This window comes from Triticum aestivum, chromosome 4A (genome assembly GCF_018294505.1).
Source record: "Triticum aestivum cultivar Chinese Spring chromosome 4A, IWGSC CS RefSeq v2.1, whole genome shotgun sequence".
Lineage (NCBI taxonomy): Eukaryota > Viridiplantae > Streptophyta > Magnoliopsida > Poales > Poaceae > Triticum > Triticum aestivum.
In genome coordinates this window covers 704,638,805-704,659,649 of record NC_057803.1, presented here as the reverse complement: position 1 = coordinate 704,659,649, position 20,845 = coordinate 704,638,805, and the positions used below count along the sequence as shown (strand labels likewise).

General features: G+C 47.7%; 2 protein-coding genes across 5 annotated transcripts; both read left to right on the top strand.

The window, feature by feature from the left end:
- The first annotated feature begins 3,234 nt into the window (after nt 1-3,234).
- Nucleotides 3,235-11,844, top strand: LOC123088250 (uncharacterized). Of its 2 annotated transcripts, XM_044510448.1 has the most exons (3): nt 3,235-3,431; nt 3,534-3,630; nt 11,774-11,833. In XM_044510448.1, exons 1-3 carry the CDS (start codon nt 3,292-3,294, stop codon nt 11,783-11,785), a joined length of 249 nt encoding a protein of 82 aa, XP_044366383.1. In that variant the 5' UTR covers nt 3,235-3,291; the 3' UTR covers nt 11,786-11,833. The 2 variants fall into 2 exon arrangements, with proteins under 2 accessions (XP_044366383.1, XP_044366382.1); XM_044510447.1 differs by having other exon boundaries at nt 3,235-3,630; nt 11,774-11,844.
- A 2,772-nt stretch (nt 11,845-14,616) lies between these two features.
- On the top strand, nt 14,617-20,845 carry LOC123088248 (laccase-15). 3 transcript variants are annotated; one of them, XM_044510445.1, is made up of 6 exons: nt 14,617-14,955; nt 15,060-15,202; nt 15,392-15,639; nt 15,754-15,873; nt 18,787-19,794; nt 20,478-20,845. In XM_044510445.1, exons 1-6 carry the CDS (start codon nt 14,698-14,700, stop codon nt 20,723-20,725), a joined length of 2,025 nt encoding a protein of 674 aa, XP_044366380.1. In that variant the 5' UTR covers nt 14,617-14,697; the 3' UTR covers nt 20,726-20,845. The 3 variants fall into 3 exon arrangements, with proteins under 3 accessions (XP_044366380.1, XP_044366379.1, XP_044366381.1); XM_044510444.1 differs by having other exon boundaries at nt 14,620-14,955; nt 15,051-15,202; XM_044510446.1 differs by having other exon boundaries at nt 14,620-14,955; nt 15,019-15,202.

The following is a 20,845-nucleotide window of genomic DNA, read 5'->3' as shown; positions in this document are numbered from 1 at the left end:
AGGCAACAAGCGCGGCGGCGAAAACAGCTGCCGCCGTAACCACGACACAAGAGCAGCGACAGCGACGGGCGGAGACGACGGCAAAAAAAAACAGTGCGCGATGAGGGTTCGCACACACCAGAGAGAAACAGATCGCAAAACAGATCAAAAGGTATTACAAAATATTAAAAGTATAAGGACTAAAGTAAAAAAAGGAAAAACCATAAAGGGAAACCGGAAACCAAAAATTACGGAAGAAGCCGTGCGCGCGTCAAGTGTCGCGCGCGCAGCGCGTCGGAAAAGTCTCAGGACCGCTACGCGCGTGATACTTGGCGCGCGGGGAGCGCTCCCCGACTAATCGTTGCCGGGAGCGCTCCTCAATTAGTGATTTCGCAAGACTACCCCTGGGAAATTGGGTTAGGGGGAGCACCGAAGCAACGGTCGATAAAGGCTCGTCCGGCATCTGGCTTTCAGTTTCACGTGGAGCGGTTCATGTCGTGTCGATAGATTACTAACAGTGTGTGTGTAGTGTGAACCAACAGGACGAAGCCAACATGATGCATGTGTACGCTCTCACAGCATCTCAGTACGATTATTGCTCTGCGCGCTCTACTGCGCCACATCGTGATGTTTTCCTTGCATCCATTGCATTTCGACGGGATGCGATGGTATCCGAGGATATAAACTTATGGAACTACTGGATCCAAAAAGTGATTGCTTTGGACGGCGCACTGTTACGACACACGCACAAAGAAGGGCTTGACACCTCCTCGAGCAGGCCGGGCCCATGCCGCATCTTGCTATCACGCTCCTATTAAGACCTTGCACCAGGGCCGGGCCGGCAAAATTAGAGGCCCTGTGCCAAACTCTAAAATAGGCCTACCACTAGAAGAATGCTTGGCGAAGAGACACTACAGCATAGGACCAAGTCGTCATCCATCCACAGGCTACAAGCGCCTTAACATAACACGGTTGTCAATCGAAGGCCTTTTTTTTAACATTTCATAAAAAACTGTCAATGTTATAGTTAAAATATTTTTAAAAACCGCCTTAAATAAGAAATGTGACGATTTCATCAAAACACCTCAAAAGCATTCTATATTATCAGCAATCAGGGGGAAACTAATAAATAATTTTTATACTTGGGTATTTTTCATTAAGCCGCAAATAATTGGAAAATAGCTCGAACAGAATGCTAGATATGGAGTTAAACATCTCCAAACACCAGCTGAAAGTGGCGTCTTTATAAACTTGTGATAGTATTTATATGGGATATTCCTTCTGGTGCTTTACAATGCTGATTATTGAGATGGTTGCGGTTCTTTTTCACTAGCGCGAGGTCATGGCTTCGATCCTAGAAATCAGCGAACGAACCGCCGGCCGCGCCTGTAATCGGGGTTGCTGTAATAAACGCCTGATCCTTTTTTTAGCCCTGGGCGGTCAGGCCAATTGCACTTCACTAGCATATGTATTGTGCACTGAGCTGCTATAAAAAATCCCGGGCCCCTAAAAATCAGAGGCCCTGTGCGGCCGGCACTGGTGCACATGTGGCTGGCCCGGGCCTGCCTTGCACCTCTCTACCTAATAATAAAGCACACCGTCGCCTCATTTTGCCAAAAAAGTCTTTATGTTTTTTTAAATCAACCCACAGTCTGGATTTAAGTCACACCCGAACTTTTATTTTATATTTTTCGAAAACCACCTGACCTTGTAGGTAATTCATCCGCAGATCATACTTAAGTCAAACAAATGCTTTTCTAAATCATTCATATCTTTTAGTAACTCCGATTTAAACATGTTATATATGAAATTTGATTAGAAAAATATGTAGAATATGAATATGAGATTATTTGTACCTGTTAAGTATTTTTAAATATTACTTTGGAAGACATTTAAGTCAAACAAATAATTTTCGAAATTATCTTTATCTTTTAAACCGTAACTTTGATTTTACCATGTTATATATGAAATTTTATTAGAAAAATATGTGGAATCTGAATAGGATGTTTATTTTACATATTTTTTTGGAAGCAAACTTATAATCTATTGTGCATGATCCGTTTTTTTGTATCAATGGCGGTCCAGATTGCAAATAAGCACCAACTATAACCATATAGGGAAAAGAAAACATCAATAACTACACATGCATACCTTTTAAAAACATCGCAGGGAAAACAACATATTTCTCTGTGAGAGAGAGAGAGAGAGAGAGAGAGAGAGAGAGAGAGAGAGAGAGAGAGAGAGAGGCCTTCGGATTAACCACATTCAAACACATTTCAGTTTGTGTGAACACTGAGGTCACCGCCGGCGGGGATGAGAAGGACGATAAGTGGCAACACAAATATGATGCCTCGCTAAAATAAAGGAGATGGACCTATTGTGGTCTTAAGTGATGGTTGTTGGATTAAGAGCGTGTGTTATGTTTTTTTGTTCCGTTGTAACGCACGGGCTCTTTTGCTAGTAATCCCTATTTGATGTGTTTCTTCATGGAGCCCATGTGATGTGTGTCCCGAGGTGGGCTACCCTGTGTAAAGTGTTTGTGTTTAGTTTGATCTCGGTGTAGGAAAAAAAATTGATTGTTCCCGACGCAATGCCAGATGTCACAGCTCAATGTATGACCGTGGTGATATGCAATTACATTCTCTAAAAAACTAATGTGCCTTCATTAATCATCAAAGGAAACAAGACACGCACAAATACATACTAGAAAGACCAAACTAGACAACCCATCCCACAACATTTACAGAAACACCATAGAATTTGTTGGAGTAGGACGGCCAACGGCACTCTTACGGTGAAACGTAGTGAACAAAGCTCACTAGAAACAACCAAAACTAAGATGTCGACTCCTGTTTTAGCATTTATTTTGAGTGAAAAATCTTCATTTAGTAAGGAATGGAGAACATGGAGCGGACAACGTTGGTCGAGGGTAACACACTGAGATAGTCGTACATGAAGCGGATGACGAGAAATGAGAGTCCAATCAATCTAACAATGAATATCTATTAACACAGCGATAAAATAGCAAGCAAGTAGTGCAAGCAATCTAAAGTTGCAAATGTGCCACAAAGAAAATAGGTATTTCAGCAAAGTGATAAATTTGGGTACTGAATATCTTCCTGGAGTAGACATGCTCAAATGGCACGTCTTTTTATTTCTCGTGCAAGACTGAAAGGGGCCATCGCCCTCATGACTCGCGTTGCACTAGACATGATGAACAACAACCACACCAATCAGCGCTCGACACGTCTGCCAGCAGGTCGGGCCTAGGCAAAACTGAATGTGAAAATTTTGAGTAGTCCATCGACTGAGATGGCGACTACAGGGGCGACCACCGGAGCACCCCCTTCATCCTCCAGGCGAGTTGGGGGCCGGTTCTGGGCCCTTGCTGACGCCGATGAGGATGATGCGGACGGAGATGCGGATGCGACTCCGGCATCCCCGCCGTCGCGGTCGCCCTCCGATCTCATTTGCGAATTCTTTAATTCCGGTTATGCCAAAGATGAAGTGGCATTGACTGTTGACAAGGTCTTGCCTATTGATGATCCTGCCAGGGTAGGACTTCACGTGGGAGAGAAGAAGGAGATGATCCGGCGTGTGGTTCATCGGCGAACGGCGGCGATCAGGCCATGGAAGGGCCCTCTCCCCAAGGTAAGTCTACCGAACTTAACTATTTTCGATTTGATCCGGCCGGATTCATGGAAAGTAGTGACTAGGAGAAAGCCTGCTCGCCGGACAGGGGCTGGACCGGCGCCGGCGTCGGCCGCGGTGTCAGTGCCGGATTTGCCGGCGATCGGGATCACAGCTGCTCGACAGAATCGTTTGAATTTCCTTCTCAATCAAAGTGGGCCGAGTCAGGCGGAGTCTGGGCCGCAATTGGGTGGGCCGGGGTCAACTGGTTAAGAGGCCCAGGTTGAACCGGTGCCATCCCATATTGGCTGTGCCGATTCTCGCACGATCGCGTTCGACCGATGTAATTCTCGTGAGCAGCCGCCGCGCGCTAGGGTTCGACGGCGCAGGGCAACGCCTGGCTTTCTCTCGTGTGGACCTGGACGTGCGGCTCGGATCCCACCTCTCCTGGCCATGTCCGGCCGAGGGGCCGGTGCACCGCTGGCGAAGAAAGTGGCTGTGGGGACTGGGGCTGGTCGCGGTACTGTGGCATCGCCCGTTGCTGGTGCTGGACGAGGGGCGGCTCCGTCCGCTGCTGGTGCTGGACGCGGCAGTGCAGTTTTGCCGGGCTCTGCCCCGCAGATGGTCTCTGTGGTCGCGCCAGTCGCGGAGGTGCCGCGGGTCGCGGTGGAGGTCAGCCTGGCCAGAGGCCGCCGGCGCTGGCTCCAGGTGATGTGGCCGCTGCGGGTCGGGGCGGGGCTGGCCCGACTGTGGCCGCGGGACGGGGCGGTATTGCGCACGGGCCACGGCCGCCGCAACCCAGGTTGGTCGTTCAGCCTGCTCAAGTGCCCCTCCATAATCCGCGGGCCGCGCCGCCGCCACACCACGTCACGAGGCCAACACAGAAGCAGCATGGGCTAGTGCAGACGCAGACACAGTCGCCTCAGTCAAGTGCTGGAGAGGCGGGTTTGCCTCATGGCCTAGTCAACAGTGGTGCTAACGGACCGCCCTGGGGTCAATGGGGTGATGATGGGTATGATGCATATGGTGAAGGCCAGCACCGAGGGTCGTTGTCGACGGGTGGCGGCCGGGGTTATGCTTGGCAAAACGATGGTACAGCCGAGCGACCTTTTTACGGCCCTACGGGTGGCTTTGTCGAGGGGGCATCGGGCCCTGACTACCGGCAACGAGGCGGGTACCGTGGTCACCGTGGCCGTGGTGGCCGAGGTGGCAGGTACCGGCAACGTTATCCTCCCCCGCCTGTTCTTGTTGAGCATACGGACTCCGCGGAGGCGGCCGATGCCGGTCACACGCCGGAACTGTCCGGTCAGGCCATGGAGGTGGTCACCGCGCTGGCTACCGCCGTGACTACTGCGACAGGTTCGGTTGAGGCAGAGATGGCCGACACTGATATAGCGACTAAGTGGGCGCGTAAGAAGGAGATGATGTTGTGCTATCGTTGTGGTGAGAAGGGTCAGTTCATTGCGGAATGCGTGTCTGAGCTCTGTGATACCTGCAGCAAGCCGGCACATGATACGCGGGAGTGCCCGATTTTGCGTGATCAGATGCCGACTATTACTATCTAGGGTGAATTCCATATATGCCACTCAAAACTTGCCCGTACCCTCATATGTCATTGAAAATTTCCCTCCCCTAAATATGCCACTGAAAACTTGCACTACATACAGATATGCCACTATCGTGAGTTGACTGTTAGTTGACTGTTAAGTGGCAGTTGAAAAGACGATTTTACCCCTGAACATACCTTGTGACCATTTAGCCAAATGATATACTGATTTCTATTGTATTCCAATTCAATATTTTTTACATGAATATAAGATGAAGGATGAACTTTTTAATTAATTTCAGCATGAAAGTACAAGATGTGCCGCCGATACTTGATGTGCTCCCGTCGCCACCGATCTGGCATCCGCCGACGCCTTTGGGTGGTGCTTGCTGCGGTGCTCCCATCGATGCAGATGTGGCAGCCGGCGGCGCCATCCTGCTGGCACCGCGTGGGGAGGGGGCCGCGGCAGAGACCAGCCACTCCACCGCCGGGGCGGGGAGTGGCAGCTGCGGCTCGTGTCCGGTGGGACGGGCACCTGCGGCTGCTCAGGTCCGGTGGGGATGTGGGATGGGGGGGCGTGGGGGACCAGCGGCGGAGAGGCTGCTCGGGACCGGCGGTGGCTTCCGTCGACGGCGGCGGCTAGGTCAAGATGCAGGTCATGGGGACTAGGGAACGAGCGCTAGGTCGTGCGGATGGGGATGGATGCAGGTCGAGCGCAACTGGCAAGTTTTTTATCTTAGTTTCATTTTTTTTAACATATGGCTCAAAGGATACAATGGTCTTTACTGGAAAAAACTGACATCACGTGAGAGCTTCTACACAGTCAACTAACAGTCAACTAGCGGTAGTGGCATATATGTACGCGGTGCAAAATTTCGGTGGCATATTTGGCAGAGGGAAATTTTCAATGGCATATGCAGATACACCCAAGTTTTGAGTGGCATATATGGAATTCACCCTACTATCTATGGTGTATATTGTGCGGAACTGATGTTCTTTGAGTGTCCTAGTGCGCGAGAGATCCTAGAGGAGACCCCGAGCATGGCCACTGGCATTGTGAAAGTTACCAAATGTATTGTCTCTGAGACTCATATAGTGCATAGGCTTATGGAGTTGGTTCCAGGTGACTACCAGTGGGAACATGTACAAGGTTGACTTCCCTTCTATTGAGGATTTGCAGAGAATTTTGAGTTTCGGGCTGTGCCGAGTGCCTGGCACAAAATGTATACTGGAGTTCCATGAGTGGAAGAAGGTCGAGCCACAGGGCAAGCCTCTTACTCAGGTATGGTTACGTTTTTCTGGGGCTCCCTCGAAGCTGATGCAGGATGCTCGGGTTGTTGCTAGCCTGGGTATTTTGGTTGGGAAAACTGAGCGAGTGGATATGGCCTTCACCCGAGCTCACGGGGTGGCTCGTTTATTGGTGAGTGTTCGGGATATTGAGTTTGTGCCTGATGCGGTGCCGTGGATATATCCAGGCGAAATATTCACACTTGAGATTGAGTTTGACGATTCTGAGCTATTCGCTGAGGCCATCAATGGTTCTGATACAGACATGCACGAGGGAGATGATAGTTCTGCGGCCAAGGAAGCGCCTGGGGCTGATACTGGACATGAGATGTCAACCGGTTCGGGGCCCATCATTCAGACACCTGGGGACGGGACAATACCTTCCCCTTCAGTGCCAATGAATGCGCTGAGATTTGGGTCGTTTGAGCCAGCTTCTGCTCCTCCCATACTTTGGAGTGACCGGGTGGAGGCCGATGACGTGCGCGAGCATACGCTCCCTTCGCTGGATTTTGATGCTGCTGAGGGCCCGGTGCTCAAGGAATCGGAGGTGATTGTCGCTCTGATGACCTCGGCCGATGGCGGGGGGGGGGGGGGAGGAGTCTGGGCAGGTGGCCCCTATTTCTCCCACTCTGACCGTGGCCTCACCGACGGCGGTGGTTGACCTTAGCGGAGGGGGCTATGGGCAGGTGGCCGTGGCTCCTTCCTCTCCTCCGGCAGACTCTGTGGCCGCGCAGCCCATGGAGAGGGTCGGGACGGGCGGGGAGTACGGGCAGGCGGCCCGCGTACTCCTCTCTCTCGGTGCACCTGAGTCCCACAGCGTTGGTTCGAGGCCGACGTCGGTGGGGCTTTTGAGTCTGTATGCGGCCGGGTGTGGGGGAGGCAGTCCGGGGCAGGTGGCCTCGGTCCCCTCATCTCCGGCGGCGGCGACTGTGGCCACTCCTCCAGTGGCGCAGGGGGGTGGTCTGGGGCAGGTGGCCTCGACCCCCACTTCCCCTTTGGCGGCCAGGAAGGCCGCGTCTTCTGCGGAACCGGTGTCATCCTCTGGCCAGAGGGTTGGGGCGGGAGGAGCGCTCGGGCAGGCGGCCCCCGCGTTCCCCTCTCCAGGCTTACCGGCGGCCCAGGACCGTGGTATGAGGCACGCGTCTGTGGGGCATGGGATCCCACCTCCGGTAACTCTGGCTGACCCTTCGTGTGATTCAGAGAGAGGTTTTACTCGGGAGGAGGTGATTGCTTTTGGTGGGATCCTAGACCCGGTCTCTGAGAGACGACGGATGAGCTGTCGTATCCAGGAGCACCCGGAGGTTGATGACATGTAGTAGAGGTGCGCTATGCGGGCGGCCAAGCTTCGTGACATTGAGGTCACTACTGGTATGTCTGTCAACGTATCTAATTCAATTTTGCATTTTCCTAATGAGGAGATTATTCATAACGCAAACCAACTAGGAGTTTCGCTAGGGAGTAATGATAGTGAAATATGCAATTTGGTTAATGATCTCCTAGATTTGGAGGCGGAGCGCGCTTTAGAGACAATTCAAAACCTAGCAGCGGTAAAACCCATGAACGATGCAGAGATTGATGCGTTGGGGGTCAGCGTGCTCGATAATCTTTGTGCGGATCTTGCACCATCCATTCCAGAGTCGGAGGAAGAGGATGCAACTCTAGAGGAGGCTATACCTAGACCCACTGAGCCCGGTTATGAGGACCGGATGGAGGATCAAAGTAGACCCAAACAGAAGTGGAAGCGGAAGATTTATCCCACTTCGGCGGTTCGCAGGAGTGCTAGGATTCAGACTACTAAAAACTTTCATGATGAAATATGAAAGTAATCTTTTGGAATAGCAGAGGTCTAAAGGACTTGGCTAAAAGAAGGTTTCTTGTTGAGGTGTCTCTGGAGCATAGATTAGATTTTATTGCTCTCTCGGAAACTGGTAGAGATAATTTTGCGCCCCAGTTTCTCAACACTTTATCGGGCGGTGTTGATTTTGATTGGCATTGCCTTTCTCCGCGAGGAAGATCGGGTGGGATCTTGCTTGGAGTGAGATGTGATTCGCTGGAAGTACGAGGCGTAGTGATGTGTGACTTCGCGGTTAAGTTTCGAGTCAGGTCCAAGGCTGATGGGTTTAACTGGGCTTTGGTGGCGGTGTATGGGGCCGCGCAGCCAGAGCTTAAACCGGAGTTTTTGGCAGACCTTGTTCGAATCTGCGGATCCTAACAACTCCCAATTTTAGTTGGGGGTGATTTCAATATCATTAGGAGGAGAGAGGAAAAGGATAATGATAATTTTGACGGTTGATGGTCGTTTATGTTCAATACCATTATTGAAAGCTTGGATCTAAGAAAGATAGAGCTTTCCGGTAGAAAGTTTACTTGGGCTAATGCTTTGCGAAACCCGACGTATGAGAAGCTTGATCGAGTCCTCGCGAGCGTCGAGTGGGAACATAAGTTTCCTCTCATAACGGTTCAGGCTCTCCGCGCGGAATCTCGGATCACACACCTTTATTCGTGGACTCAGGTCAGCCAAACCACGTGGGAAACAAAAACACCTTTTCTTTCGAGCTGGCATGGTTTGAACGAGAGGGATTCTTGGATCTGATCGCAAGGGAATGGGCTAAGTATGCAGGAGGTAGGACTTCTGTTGAGCGTTGGCAGAATAAGATTAGGCATTTGAGAAGTTTTCTACGGGGATGGGCTAAGCACCTTAGTGGGATTTATAAGGTTGAAAAGGAAAGGCTCCTTTCTCTTATCCAGTCCCTAGATTTAAAAGCCGAATCCACGATTTTGCAAGCCGCAGAGCTTCAGGTTAAACTAGATGCGGAGATGAGGTTGAAAGAACTTCTCCGAGAAGAAGAATTGAAGTGGGCATTGCGGGCTAAGGTCCGCAAAGTTGTCTAGGGGGACGAGAACACTCAATTCTTTCACTTGATTGCTAATGGCAAGCACAGAAAGAAGAGAATCTTTTGGCTTGAACAAGATGAAGGAACTATTTTAGGACATGACAACCTAAAACTTTACATAACTGAGTATTATAAGCAGTTATTTGGACCTCCGGAGGAGAGTTGTGTGTCCCTCGATGAGTCCAGGATTGAGGATGTGCCTCAACTAACTGCTAATGATAATGATATTTTGGCTACCCCATTCTCGGAGAAGGAGGTGTATGATGCTATAGCGCAGATGAAAAACAATAAGGCTCCCGGGCCAGATGGTTTCCCGACGGAGTTTTACAAAAAGTGTTGGCATATTATTAAGGGGGATTTGCTACCAATGTCCAATGATCTATTCTCTGGACAGCTTCAGTTATTTCAATTAAATTTTGGAACAATAACACTGCTTCCTAAGAAAACAGATGCGGTGAGAATTGAGCAGTTCAGGCCGATCTGCCTTCTCAATGTTAGTTTCAAAATTTTCACCAAGGTTGGGACTAATCGGCTCACACAGATTGCGCTTTCTGTGGTGCAGCATTCCCAAACTTCTTTCATGCCGGACAGAAACATCCTAGAAAGGGTGGTGGTCCTTCATGAAACGCTCCATGAAATCCACTCGAAAAAATTAGATGGAGATGTTTTTAAGGTGGATCTCGAGAAAGCGTACGATAAGGTCAAATGGCCATTCCTTCAACAGGCACTGCGTATGAAAGGTTTTGATGAAGCCTGGTGCCGCCAGGTTGTATCGTTTACGCAAAAAGGGAGTGTTGGAATTAAAGTGAATGATGAAATAGGTCATTATTTCCAGACACATAAAGGCCTGAGACAAGGGGATCTGATGTCCCCTATCCTGTTCAACATTGTAGTTGATATGTTGCCAATTATGATAAGAAGGGCTAAGGAAGCTGGTCAAGCGGGTGGCCTGGTTGCTCATCTCGTTGATGGAGGTGTGTCCATCCTTCAGTGCGTCGACGATACAATCATCTTTATGGAGCATGACTTGGCCAAAGCGAGAAATATGAAGTTGTTGTTATGCCTATTTGAACAATTGACCGGGTTAAAGATTAACTTTCACAAAAGCGAGTTGTTCTGCTTTGGTAGAGCCAATGATGAACAAGAGGCATATAGACAATTGTTTGGGTGCGATTTGGGGGCTTTACCTTTCACATACTTAGGAATACCAATCCACCATCGTAGGCTGACAAACAGAGAATGGAAGTGCATCGAGGACCGTTTTGAAAAGAAACTGAGTTGCTGGAAGGGCAAGCTCATGTCATACGGAGGCCGATTAATTCTGATAAATTCGGTTCTCCTGAGTATGTCTATGTTTCTTTTGTCGTTTTTCAAAGTCCCAGTTGGAGTCAGGAAAAGACTGGACTTTTACCGATCACGATTCTTTTGGCAGGGTGACGAACTAAAAAGAAAATAATGTCTAGCCAAATGGGATATCATCTGTAGACCGAAAGACCAAGGGGGTCTTGGTATCGAGAATCTTGAAGTTAAGAACAGATGTCTTCTCAGTAAGTGGCTGTGGAAGTTATCACGTGGGACTGATGCCAGTTGGGCGCAAATTCTCCGTAGCAAGTATCTTCAAACCAAAACTTTGTCTCAGGTGACAGTAAGGCCGACTGACTCACCTTTTTGGAAACAGCTTATGAAAGTCAAATTATCCATGTTTAATAGGACAAAGTTTATTATTGGTAACGGTGCTAGTACGCGATTCTCGGAGGATACTTGGCTCGGAGAGACACCCCTAGCCATTCAATACCCGTCTTTGTATCGTATTGTTCAACGACGTGAGGTGTTCGTTGCAACTGTATTTCAATCTATCCCCCTTAATATTCAGTTCAGAAGGGTGCTAGTGGGCAATTGTTGGGAAGAATGGCTCCGTCTAGTAAGTAGACTAATGGAAGTTCAGCTTTCTCAACAACCCGACGAATTACGCTGGAAGCTTACTAGGTCTGGAGTATTTTCAGTTAAATCAATGTATGTTGATGTTACCAATTCAAGCTTGATTCCTAGTTTCAAACATGTTTGGGCTGTCAAAGTTCCTTTGAAAATCAAAGTGTTTATGTGGTTTGACCATAAACAAGTTATTTTAACCAAGGACTACTTGACAAAGCGTAATTGCACAGGACCTACTAGGTGTAGTTTCTGTGATCGGGATGAGACGATCAAACACCTTTTTCTTGATTGCGCGCTAGCCAAAGTTTAATGGCGGACGGTCCATATTGCTTTTATTATTACTCCACCAAATTTTGTCAACATGTTATTTGGAACGTGGCTTAACGGGATAGAGCCCGTTTTAGCGAGACATATTCGCGTAGGAGTCTGCGCCTTGTTGTGGGCTCTCTGGAATTGCAGAAATGATTTGGTTTTTAACATGACAACACACATTCATTTTTTGCAGGTTATTTTCTGAGCCACGGTGTTGATTCGTTCGTGGTCGCTACTCACTCCGACGAAGGCCAGGGAGCGTTTGGTTACTGGATCTATCCGCTGGGAGATGGTAGCTCGGGATATGTTTAACCGGTTTGGATGGCGGTCATATAATAGGATAGGCAATTAGTTTACCTATCTCTCTTTTTGCCAGCCGGTTGTGGTGTCCTTTATTTGGCTAGTCTGTCTTCTAGCCTTTTTGGCTCTGTGTGAGGTCTTTTTTTTTTTAGACTTTAAGACTTTGTTGGAACCTATTTATTTATTTAATAAGAGGGCCGTATGCATCGTTCTGATGCATAGGCCGGGGAGCCCCCTTTTCGAAAAAAGAACAGGTCGGGCCTATGCCGTGTGTTGCTGGCACAGCCGTACTAAGGCATTGCCCTACTCCACCATGTATGTGTTTCTTCATGGATGACCAGCTCGGCCCATGAGACGTGTACTCCTTGGTGGGCTTTCCATATTAGTGTGTAAACTGTTTGTGTTTATTTTGGTTGATCTCCGTTCTGAAAAGATGTTTGATTTATCCCGATGTAATGTCGGATATCACAGATCTATGTATGACTGGGGTGACACACACAAAAATGTACTACCTCCGGCTCAAAATATAAGACGTTTTTTACGCTAATTTAGCCTACAAAGATGTCTTATATTTTGAGATGAATTAGTACTAGAAAGACCCAGGAAGATGACCTATCTGCGAACATTTGCAGGAACAAACTAAATTTCGTTAGTGCGGCGGGCAAGAGTCCCAGGGTGAAAGGTAGTGAATCAAGTTCTCTAGCAATGATGAAAGTTAGGATGCGGACTTTTTGCTTTAGTTTTTTTTAGTGAAACCCTTCTTTTAATAAGGAAAGGAGAACATCGAGCAGGCTGAGATAGTTGCACATTGAGCGGCTACGAGAAATGGGAACACAATCGATCTGACCAAGAATATCTACTACTCCCTCCGTTCCTAAATATGTCTTTCTAGAGATTTCAATAGGGACTACATACAGAGCAAAATGACTGAATCTAGACTCTAAACTATGTCTATATACATATGTATGTAGTTCCTATTAGAATCTCTAGAAAGACTTATATTTAGGAATGGAGGGAGTAAGAGAATGATTAAATAACAAGCAAGTAGTGCAAGCAATCTAAAGTTGCAAGTCTGCCAAACAGAAAAAAGTATCTCAATAAAGTGGTATGTTAGGATTTCGAAGACAATTATGAAGTTATTTCTTCCTATGATAGACATGCTGAGACGGAAAGTGTTTGATTTCTCGCGTAGGAAGAAAAGGGCTCATTGCCCTCGTTTATTGAGATGGCAAGTGTTTTATTTCGCTTGAAAGTCAGAAAGAAATAATCGCCCTCGTTTATTGAGATTCCAAGACAATTACGACGTTATTTCTTCCTGTGATAGACATGCTCAGACGAAAAGTGTTTCATTATTCGTGTAAGAAGAAAAGGGTTCATCGCCCTCGCTTATTGAGATGGCAAGTGTTCTATTTCGCATGAAAGTCAGAAAGGAACCATCGCCCTCATATATTGAGATGTACCAGACATGATGAGCGGCAGCTACTGCAATCAGCATTCGACACGTCCGCAAGAAGGATGGCCCGCACCGTGTGTTGCTGACTGACACTGTCGTACTAATGGCACTGATGAACATAGTAAATATCGACCGATGTGATCAGACGGCTGGTGTTTTATTTAGCTTGAATGTCATGAAGAAATCATCACCCTCACTTATTGAATTGTACCAGACATGACGAGCTGCAGCCACTGCAATCAGCACTCGACAAATCTGCAAGCAGGCTGGCCGAGCACCATGTGTTGCTGACGGACACCGTCGTACTAGGGCCAATGATGAACATAGTGTAAAACTGTAAATCTCGACTGACGTGATCAGTATTTCTATTTCGTTTGAAAGTTGGAAAGAAATCATTGCCCTTGTTTATTAAGTTATAGCAGACGTGACGAGCGGCAGCCACTGCAATCAGCACTCGACACATCCACGAGCAGGCTGGCTTGGCAACGTGTGTTGCCGACTGACACGATTGTGCAAATGCCACTGATGAACATAGTGTAAATCCAACCGACATGGTAAGATGGCATGTGCTTTATTTTGATTGAAAGTCAGAAAGAAAGAAATCATCGCCCTCGTTTATTGAGTTGTACCACGCATGACAAGGGGCAGCCTGTGCAATCAGCACTCGGCACGTCCGTGAGCAGGCTGTCCCGCACCGTGTGTTGGTGGCTGACACGGCGGTACTCCATTGCATGCGTTTCTTCAGGGATGTGCAGCTCGGTCCATGTGATGTATGTCCCCTGCTGGGCCATCCCAATTATTTGGTAATCTGATTGTGTTTAAATTTGATAGACCATTTTTCATGAATATTGTTTTGATTGATAGTGATGCAATGCTATAGCTTGATGCACGATCAATGCAACATGCAACTCTAAGCTTGGTCTTCTGACGTACAAATTTTCCATTGATCTTTTTTTTTAGTTATAAACAGGAATACAATTGAAGTGCTCGTGTACAGAGTTTTTCTAGATAAAATGTAGCACTCGTGGGTAGTTTCCCTTATTAGTTTAGCAAATGAACCGCCTCATTTCGCCATATGCATGCAAATTGAACTGCTCCCTCTGTAAACTGCGTTATTTTGTCTGAACTGATCATGTTCCTCTAATGTCGATTTCAAATCAATTCATTAATTCATTTTCCAGCGAGTCTAGCACCTAGATTCTGAACCTGCTACGATTGAATGGCTGTTGTTTCACGGGGAGCAGGCCAGCGTGTCGCTGTCCCCTGTGCTTCTCCCTTCCCTCCCCAAATCTCGCCGCCCACGGTGCCAATGTGGTCACGCATCGCCCTCATCTTCCTCCTCCTAGCGTCTGGCAAGAGATACCATGCGTCTACCACACGGGATTAGCGCGGATCATGTTTGGATTTATTTTATTACAAGAGTATGCTGCTTCCCGAGGACGCTGCCTTGTGTGCACTGCGATATATTCGTGAGCCTATACACACTACATACAAGTAAACAGTGGCAGCTGCAAGCGATGAAGCGCCGGAGCTCCCCCATGGCAGCAGCTGTCCCCATCTTGATCCTCTCCGCCATGGCCATAGTGTCTGCAGCCGCAGCAAATGTCGAGCACACGTTCCTGGTAAGCATGAGGACCCCCTGGTACTAATTTTCTTTGCAGTTTAAGTGTTAATTTTGGCAATAGTGTTGGCGTTCGTATGAAAACCAATCGAGCAGGTGAGCCAGGTAAATATGACGCACTTGTGCAAAGAGATGCTGGTCACAGTGGTGAACGGGCAGCTTCCGGGGCCGACGATAGAGGTCACTGAGGGAGACTCGGTGACCATTCATGTTATCAACAGGTCGCCCTACAACATTACAATCCATTGGTAGGTAATTCTTTCTTTCTTTCTTTTTTTTATTTCAAATCAATTCCGTACCACTAATATTTTTTGTCTGAGATTTGTTCATTTCATCTTCGCATGCAAAAGGTGTGTGTGTGTGTGTGTGTGTGTGTGTGTGTGTGTGTGTGTGTGTGTGTGTTATTCTGACTACCTCTAACCTTTAATATACAAAAGGCATGGAGTGTTGCAGCTGCTAAACTGTTGGAACGACGGGGTGCCGATGATCACACAACGCCCCATCCAGCCAAACCACAACTTCACCTACCAGTTCGACGTTGCCGGGCAGGTAGGCACCCTGTGGTGGCATGCTCATGACGCCTTCCTCCGGGCAACCGTGCACGGCGCTTTGGTCATATGGCCCAGAGACGGCACAGGCTCCTATCCGTTTCCTAAGCCTCACATGGAGGTCCCAATTATCATAGGTTCGATTTTCCAAGAATAAATGAATAATATCAACATGCATTTGATGATCGTTTAAGATATGGGCATGTTCTATGTAGGAGAGTTTCTTAACTGAGCTTTTCTTGTCGTGTCAGGGGAGTGGTGGGAGAAGGACCTTGCACAGTTGGACAGGAACTTTAGTAAGGGTTACCTTGATGAATTCTCGAGTGGGTCCACAATCAACGGCAAGCTTGGAGATCTCTTCAATTGCTCCGGTAATGAACAGTATTTTTGTCTTATACTCCCTACCGCTTTAGGTCATCCAGGTCAAAATCTCTCCACGAGTGTTCTCCCAATATTTTCTTGCGGTTTCATCCATTGTGGTTGGATTCGTGAACATGGTAGCATGATCCTCCGCCTTCAATTTTCTTTCTTCAGACGCCAACTTGGTTTTCCATTTCTCATCCTCCAACATATTGAGGTCATTCCACTTCGTCATCTTCTCTTGTCCGTGTTCATCGCCAACACGTTCTTGGCCTCAATAATGGCAACAAATTCTTTTTTGTATTTGCTAACGTATGCATTCCTCTTCTTTTTCTTTTTTGTAATTTCGTTCCCTTCAAGTCTATTGATGGCCTCTTCATCCACCTCGTCGTCCTCCTCAACGGATATGCTCAACCTTGATCTCTTTGGAGTGGTCTCCACAACTCTTTCAATCCACTCCTGGTATTTGCAAAGCTCTTTATAGCAATGATGCAACGCGAACGACTTGTGGCCGAAATCTTGTTCCCATGCTTGAAAAGTTTTTTTGGATGCATGGGCCATACTCCGTGACATGCATACCGCTCGGTGGTGCATGATTCACTTAATTGATGCAACAGGATCATTGGTTACATTGGTCATGAATGGTGCCCCAAAGATGCCCAAGAGACCCTTGCGTATGCCTTGATTATACCTCCAAGGAGTTTTTGTAGTACTCTACAATTCTCTCCCAAAACATAGCCTTGGTTTGATTCATTCCAACCGTTGGATTCATGGAGATATTCATCCAAGCATAGCATAGAGCCACATATTCAACTTGATTGTTGTTGTGAGTTCGGACACCTCCCCAAGTTCATCTTTGTTGGCCACCTCCTCTACGGCCAACTCCTCTTCTTACATCTCCTCTTCTACCACCTCCATTTATTCGGCCACCCCCGAGTGATCCCAAGTTGAATCATAATTGAGATCATCTAGTCCCACCCTACCCGAGGGCCCCAAAGATGACAATAATTCCAACGTGTTCATCTCCACTCCACGACAACAAAACCACAAAACCCCATCATCATCTTCCACCAACAAGCACCATCAAATTCATTGGCTCGAATGTAAAATATGATTTTTTTTTTACCTTGTTGGCATTTCCTCGAGCACTTGGCGGCCACGACTCTCCTTGCCGGCTGCGTCAGCCGGACGCACCGGAGCAGCAGCCGTAGGAGTGGCCGGAGATGGTGCACGAGGCGTCACGTGGATGGGGGCCCGGAGTGGCCTTCTTCTTATTTTACTTTGCGGCCTCCTTGGCGAGGGCCGTCCCCACAGCTATCGATTTTCTATCTCTCTTGCCGCCGGAGAGGGCGGCTGACCATCGCCCAACAGGAAGTGGCCACCCCTGCGGCCGGTATTTGTGGCTGGTGCAACTTTTTTATCCCCAACCTCTTCTTTGGCTGAGGTGGCGGCACGGGGTGGTTTCCGGCAGCGAAGCGGTGGCCAGCGGGGTGGCTATCCATTTCGGCGACGGGACCAGTCATCGGTGGCGACGGAGGCGCGTGGGGGCGACAACTGCGGGAATGACGCAATCGCGAGGGCAGGAGAAAGAGGCACACAACTTTTGCATGTCCGTGCAACCGCCGAGTATATTCAGGCGGTTTTGAGGGGATTTTCGGTGGAGGAGTAAATTACACTCCTTTATAGATTTTTGGTGATCGACTAGGTTCACTAGAGGAGTAAATTCGAAAATATACTCCCTAATAGACTTTAGGGGATCGGCTAGAGTTGCCCTTGGTCCTAAATATGTGTCGTTTTGAGGTTGTCTTATTTCATTGAACTAGTTGAAACTTTAGTTAGCGATCCACTTATTATATATTGGGCTTGGATATTTCAAGGTGCACGTAAAATTTGTCTTCAAATATATAGTTTTGTAAAGTTTCTTTGACTTGTTAGATGTTAATACTTCTACCTTTTTGGGATTGTTTATACTTATAGCTACAAACTTGATTATAAGAGCATCTCAATAGTTCCAGTATTCAAAAAATAACCACCATTTCCGAGAAGTTGGGCCAAGAAAAACTCCACAACAATTGTCGTAAACACGCATTTTTTTATGGGATCCTGTAAATTCTTGTAAACTCCCTAGACAGATGGCCTTTCCCATAAAATCTAAGTGCCACCGGAGTCCACTGTGCCACCACCGTGCCGCCGCCGCCAACCATCGTCGTTCATGGTCAGCCTTCGCGTGGGTTCACCATCGCTATCATGCCACCGCCGAGAACCACTTGTAGTAGAAGTTTATAGGAACTGATGAAAGACCTCACCTAAGAAATTCAACTAAATTATATGGACACTTCGTAAAGCCCCTTTTACTAGTACTTTCTCTGTTCCTAAATATAAGTCTTTTTAGATATTCCAATAAGGACTACATATGCTAAAAAGGCTTATATTTAGAAACCGAGGGGGTAGTTTTTTTGCATGAGGTAATGAAAATGCTTTAAACATAGAATTGTTTCACCCGCAATAAAACATGGAATAGTTTTACTTAGGGCAAACTCAGAAGTCCTTCAGTATACTTATTGATGGAGGGTCTACATGGAAAAGAATTCTATGAGACCAGGTCTCACGGGTTAGCAGGTGAGACCCATTCTGATGGATGACATGTGGCATTCACAAATCACAAAGCATCTACCCCACCCCTCACCTGAAATCAGGGTGGGGCAGATTAGATGTTTGTGTGATTTATGAATGTCACATGTCATCCATCAGGATGGGTCTCACCTGCTAACCATGAGACCTGGTCTCAAATAATTTTTTTCCGGTCTACATAGTACATATCAATAGCAGCTCCACACGTCGAGAATGTATATACTCTATGCTCGTTGAAAAAGGATTTCTAGCTACTTTACTGAATGCAGTGATTCTTCAACTCTGAATTGAAGGCGTGTTGGAAGATGGCTACGTGCTGGACGTGGAGCCTGGCAAGACGTACCTGCTGCGATTAATCAACGCGGCGCTCTTCTCCGAGTACTTCCTCAAGATCGCCGGCCACAAGTTCATGGTGGTCGCCAGCGATGCCAACTACGTCAACCCCTACACCACGGATGTCATCGTGATCGCGCCAGGTGAGACGGTGGACGCCATTGTCATTGCTGACGCGGCCCCCGGCAGGTACTACATGGTCGCCCTGCCCATCCAAGCGCCTCCGCCCGACCTGCAGACGCCCGAGTACACCACCAGAGGGATGGTTGAGTACAGCAGCGTCAATACCTCAAGGCGTGACGATGTTCCTGCCGTAGCACCTGAGATGCCTAACCAGCATGACACGATCAAGTCTTTCTACTTCCACGGCAACCTGAGCAGCCTTCGCCAAGAGCAGCGCGCGCAGGTGCCGGTGCGCGCCGACGAGCACCTCTTCATCACGCTCGGCTTGGGCTCTATCTGCCGGCGAAACGGCCAGTCCTGCAAGAGGGGGGGCAATCTGGAGAGCATGCTAGTGGCCAACATGAACAACATCTCCTTCCATCTCCCAGCTGCGATGACTACTCCGTTCCTCCAAGCGCACTACTACGGCTGCGCCCCCGCGGGCACGGGCACGAGGGAGCTTGCTGACCGGCCGCCAAGGGCGTTTAACTACACCGACGGCGCCCTTATCACGTTCGGGCCCGAGGAGATGCTGCTGGAGCCGACGTCCAGGGCAACTGTGGTGCGGCGGTTCAGGCACGGCACAGCGGTGGACGTGGTGTTCCAAGGCACGGCGATGCTTCAGGGCGATTCCAACCCGATGCACCTGCACGGCCATGACATGTTCGTGCTCGCGCAGGGGCTCGGCAACTACGACGCTGCCAGGGATTCGGCGAGGTACAACCTAGTGAACCCGCCCAGGAAGAACACCGTCCTCGTCCCTAGTCTTGGGTGGGCGGCCGTTCGATTCGTGGCAGACAATCCAGGTGCGTATAAGAGTGATTTTGCTTGTGCTCCGTCCCTCTTATGTGTCATGAAAACTGTAAATTCTCTTTGGATATCCACTGAAATGGAAAAGGGAAAATAAAGCATCTTTATCTACTGAATATCAGAATCGTTTTGCAGACCGTGTACTACCTGGATATCCACTGAATTATTGGTCAAATAATCGTTTGCAGACTGTACATACCTGGATTTCCAAATAGGGCAATGACAAAATGATTCTGTGACCAACAATTTACATGAAAAATGTGACGATTTGACTAAAGGAAACTACCCACACATTAGTAAAGTGGGTTTCATGTATACTATCTTTCCTACATAATATATTTTTATACTCCCTCCATCCGGAAATACTTGTCATCAAAATGAATAAAAGGGGATATATCTAGATCCCTTTTTGTCCATTTTGATGACAAGTATTTTCGGACGGAGGGAGTATATGGTTGGGTCAAAGTTTGAAAAATTATTTCTTGAACAATTTAAAATCAAGTTAAGACTACACTTAATTGATGAGTTTTCTTGGGTATTTATTGAACAATTAAAAATAGAGTTAAGTTTTAATTTAATTGGTAGTTTTCCTTGTGTGTGTACTCATAAATTTTTCTTAGTTGGATACGGAAGATAGACTCCAAAGAACTAATGCATGGTTGTTTCGTATGCCACACAGGAACATGGCTCATACATTGCCACTATGAGTTCCATTTGTCGATGGGCATGGCTGCAGTATTCATTGTAGAGGATGGGCCAACAGTGGATACGTCCCTCCCTCCACCGCCTCGGTATTTCTTGGAGGCGTCGACTTCCGTGAGCAGCAGCTCCTCCTCTGGCGGGCAGCAGCTCTTCAATTCTGTCTCTGCACACTGCACAACACCTACTAATAATACTGATCCCAGTAAGGCTGCTCATAGTGGATAGCATCATAAGTCAGTAGTGCTATTAATATATTGGTACTTCACAAATATATTTCCTTTATCGAAAAATAAACCAGTACTATGCATATGATACAACCTCGTGATATTATCTCTGTATTGCATA

Coding starts and splice junctions, on each gene's coding strand:
- LOC123088250 (XM_044510447.1), top strand. CDS start 3,292: ATGGCGACTACAGGGGCGACCACCGGAGCACCCCCTTCATCCTCCAGG.
- LOC123088248 (XM_044510444.1), top strand. CDS start 14,698: ATGCGTCTACCACACGGGATTAGCGCGGATCATGTTTGGATTTATTTT. Junction 15,203..15,391: donor TACAACATTACAATCCATTG/GTAGGTAATTCT, acceptor AATATACAAAAG/GCATGGAGTGTTGCAGCTGC. Junction 19,795..20,477: donor ATTCGTGGCAGACAATCCAG/GTGCGTATAAGA, acceptor TATGCCACACAG/GAACATGGCTCATACATTGC.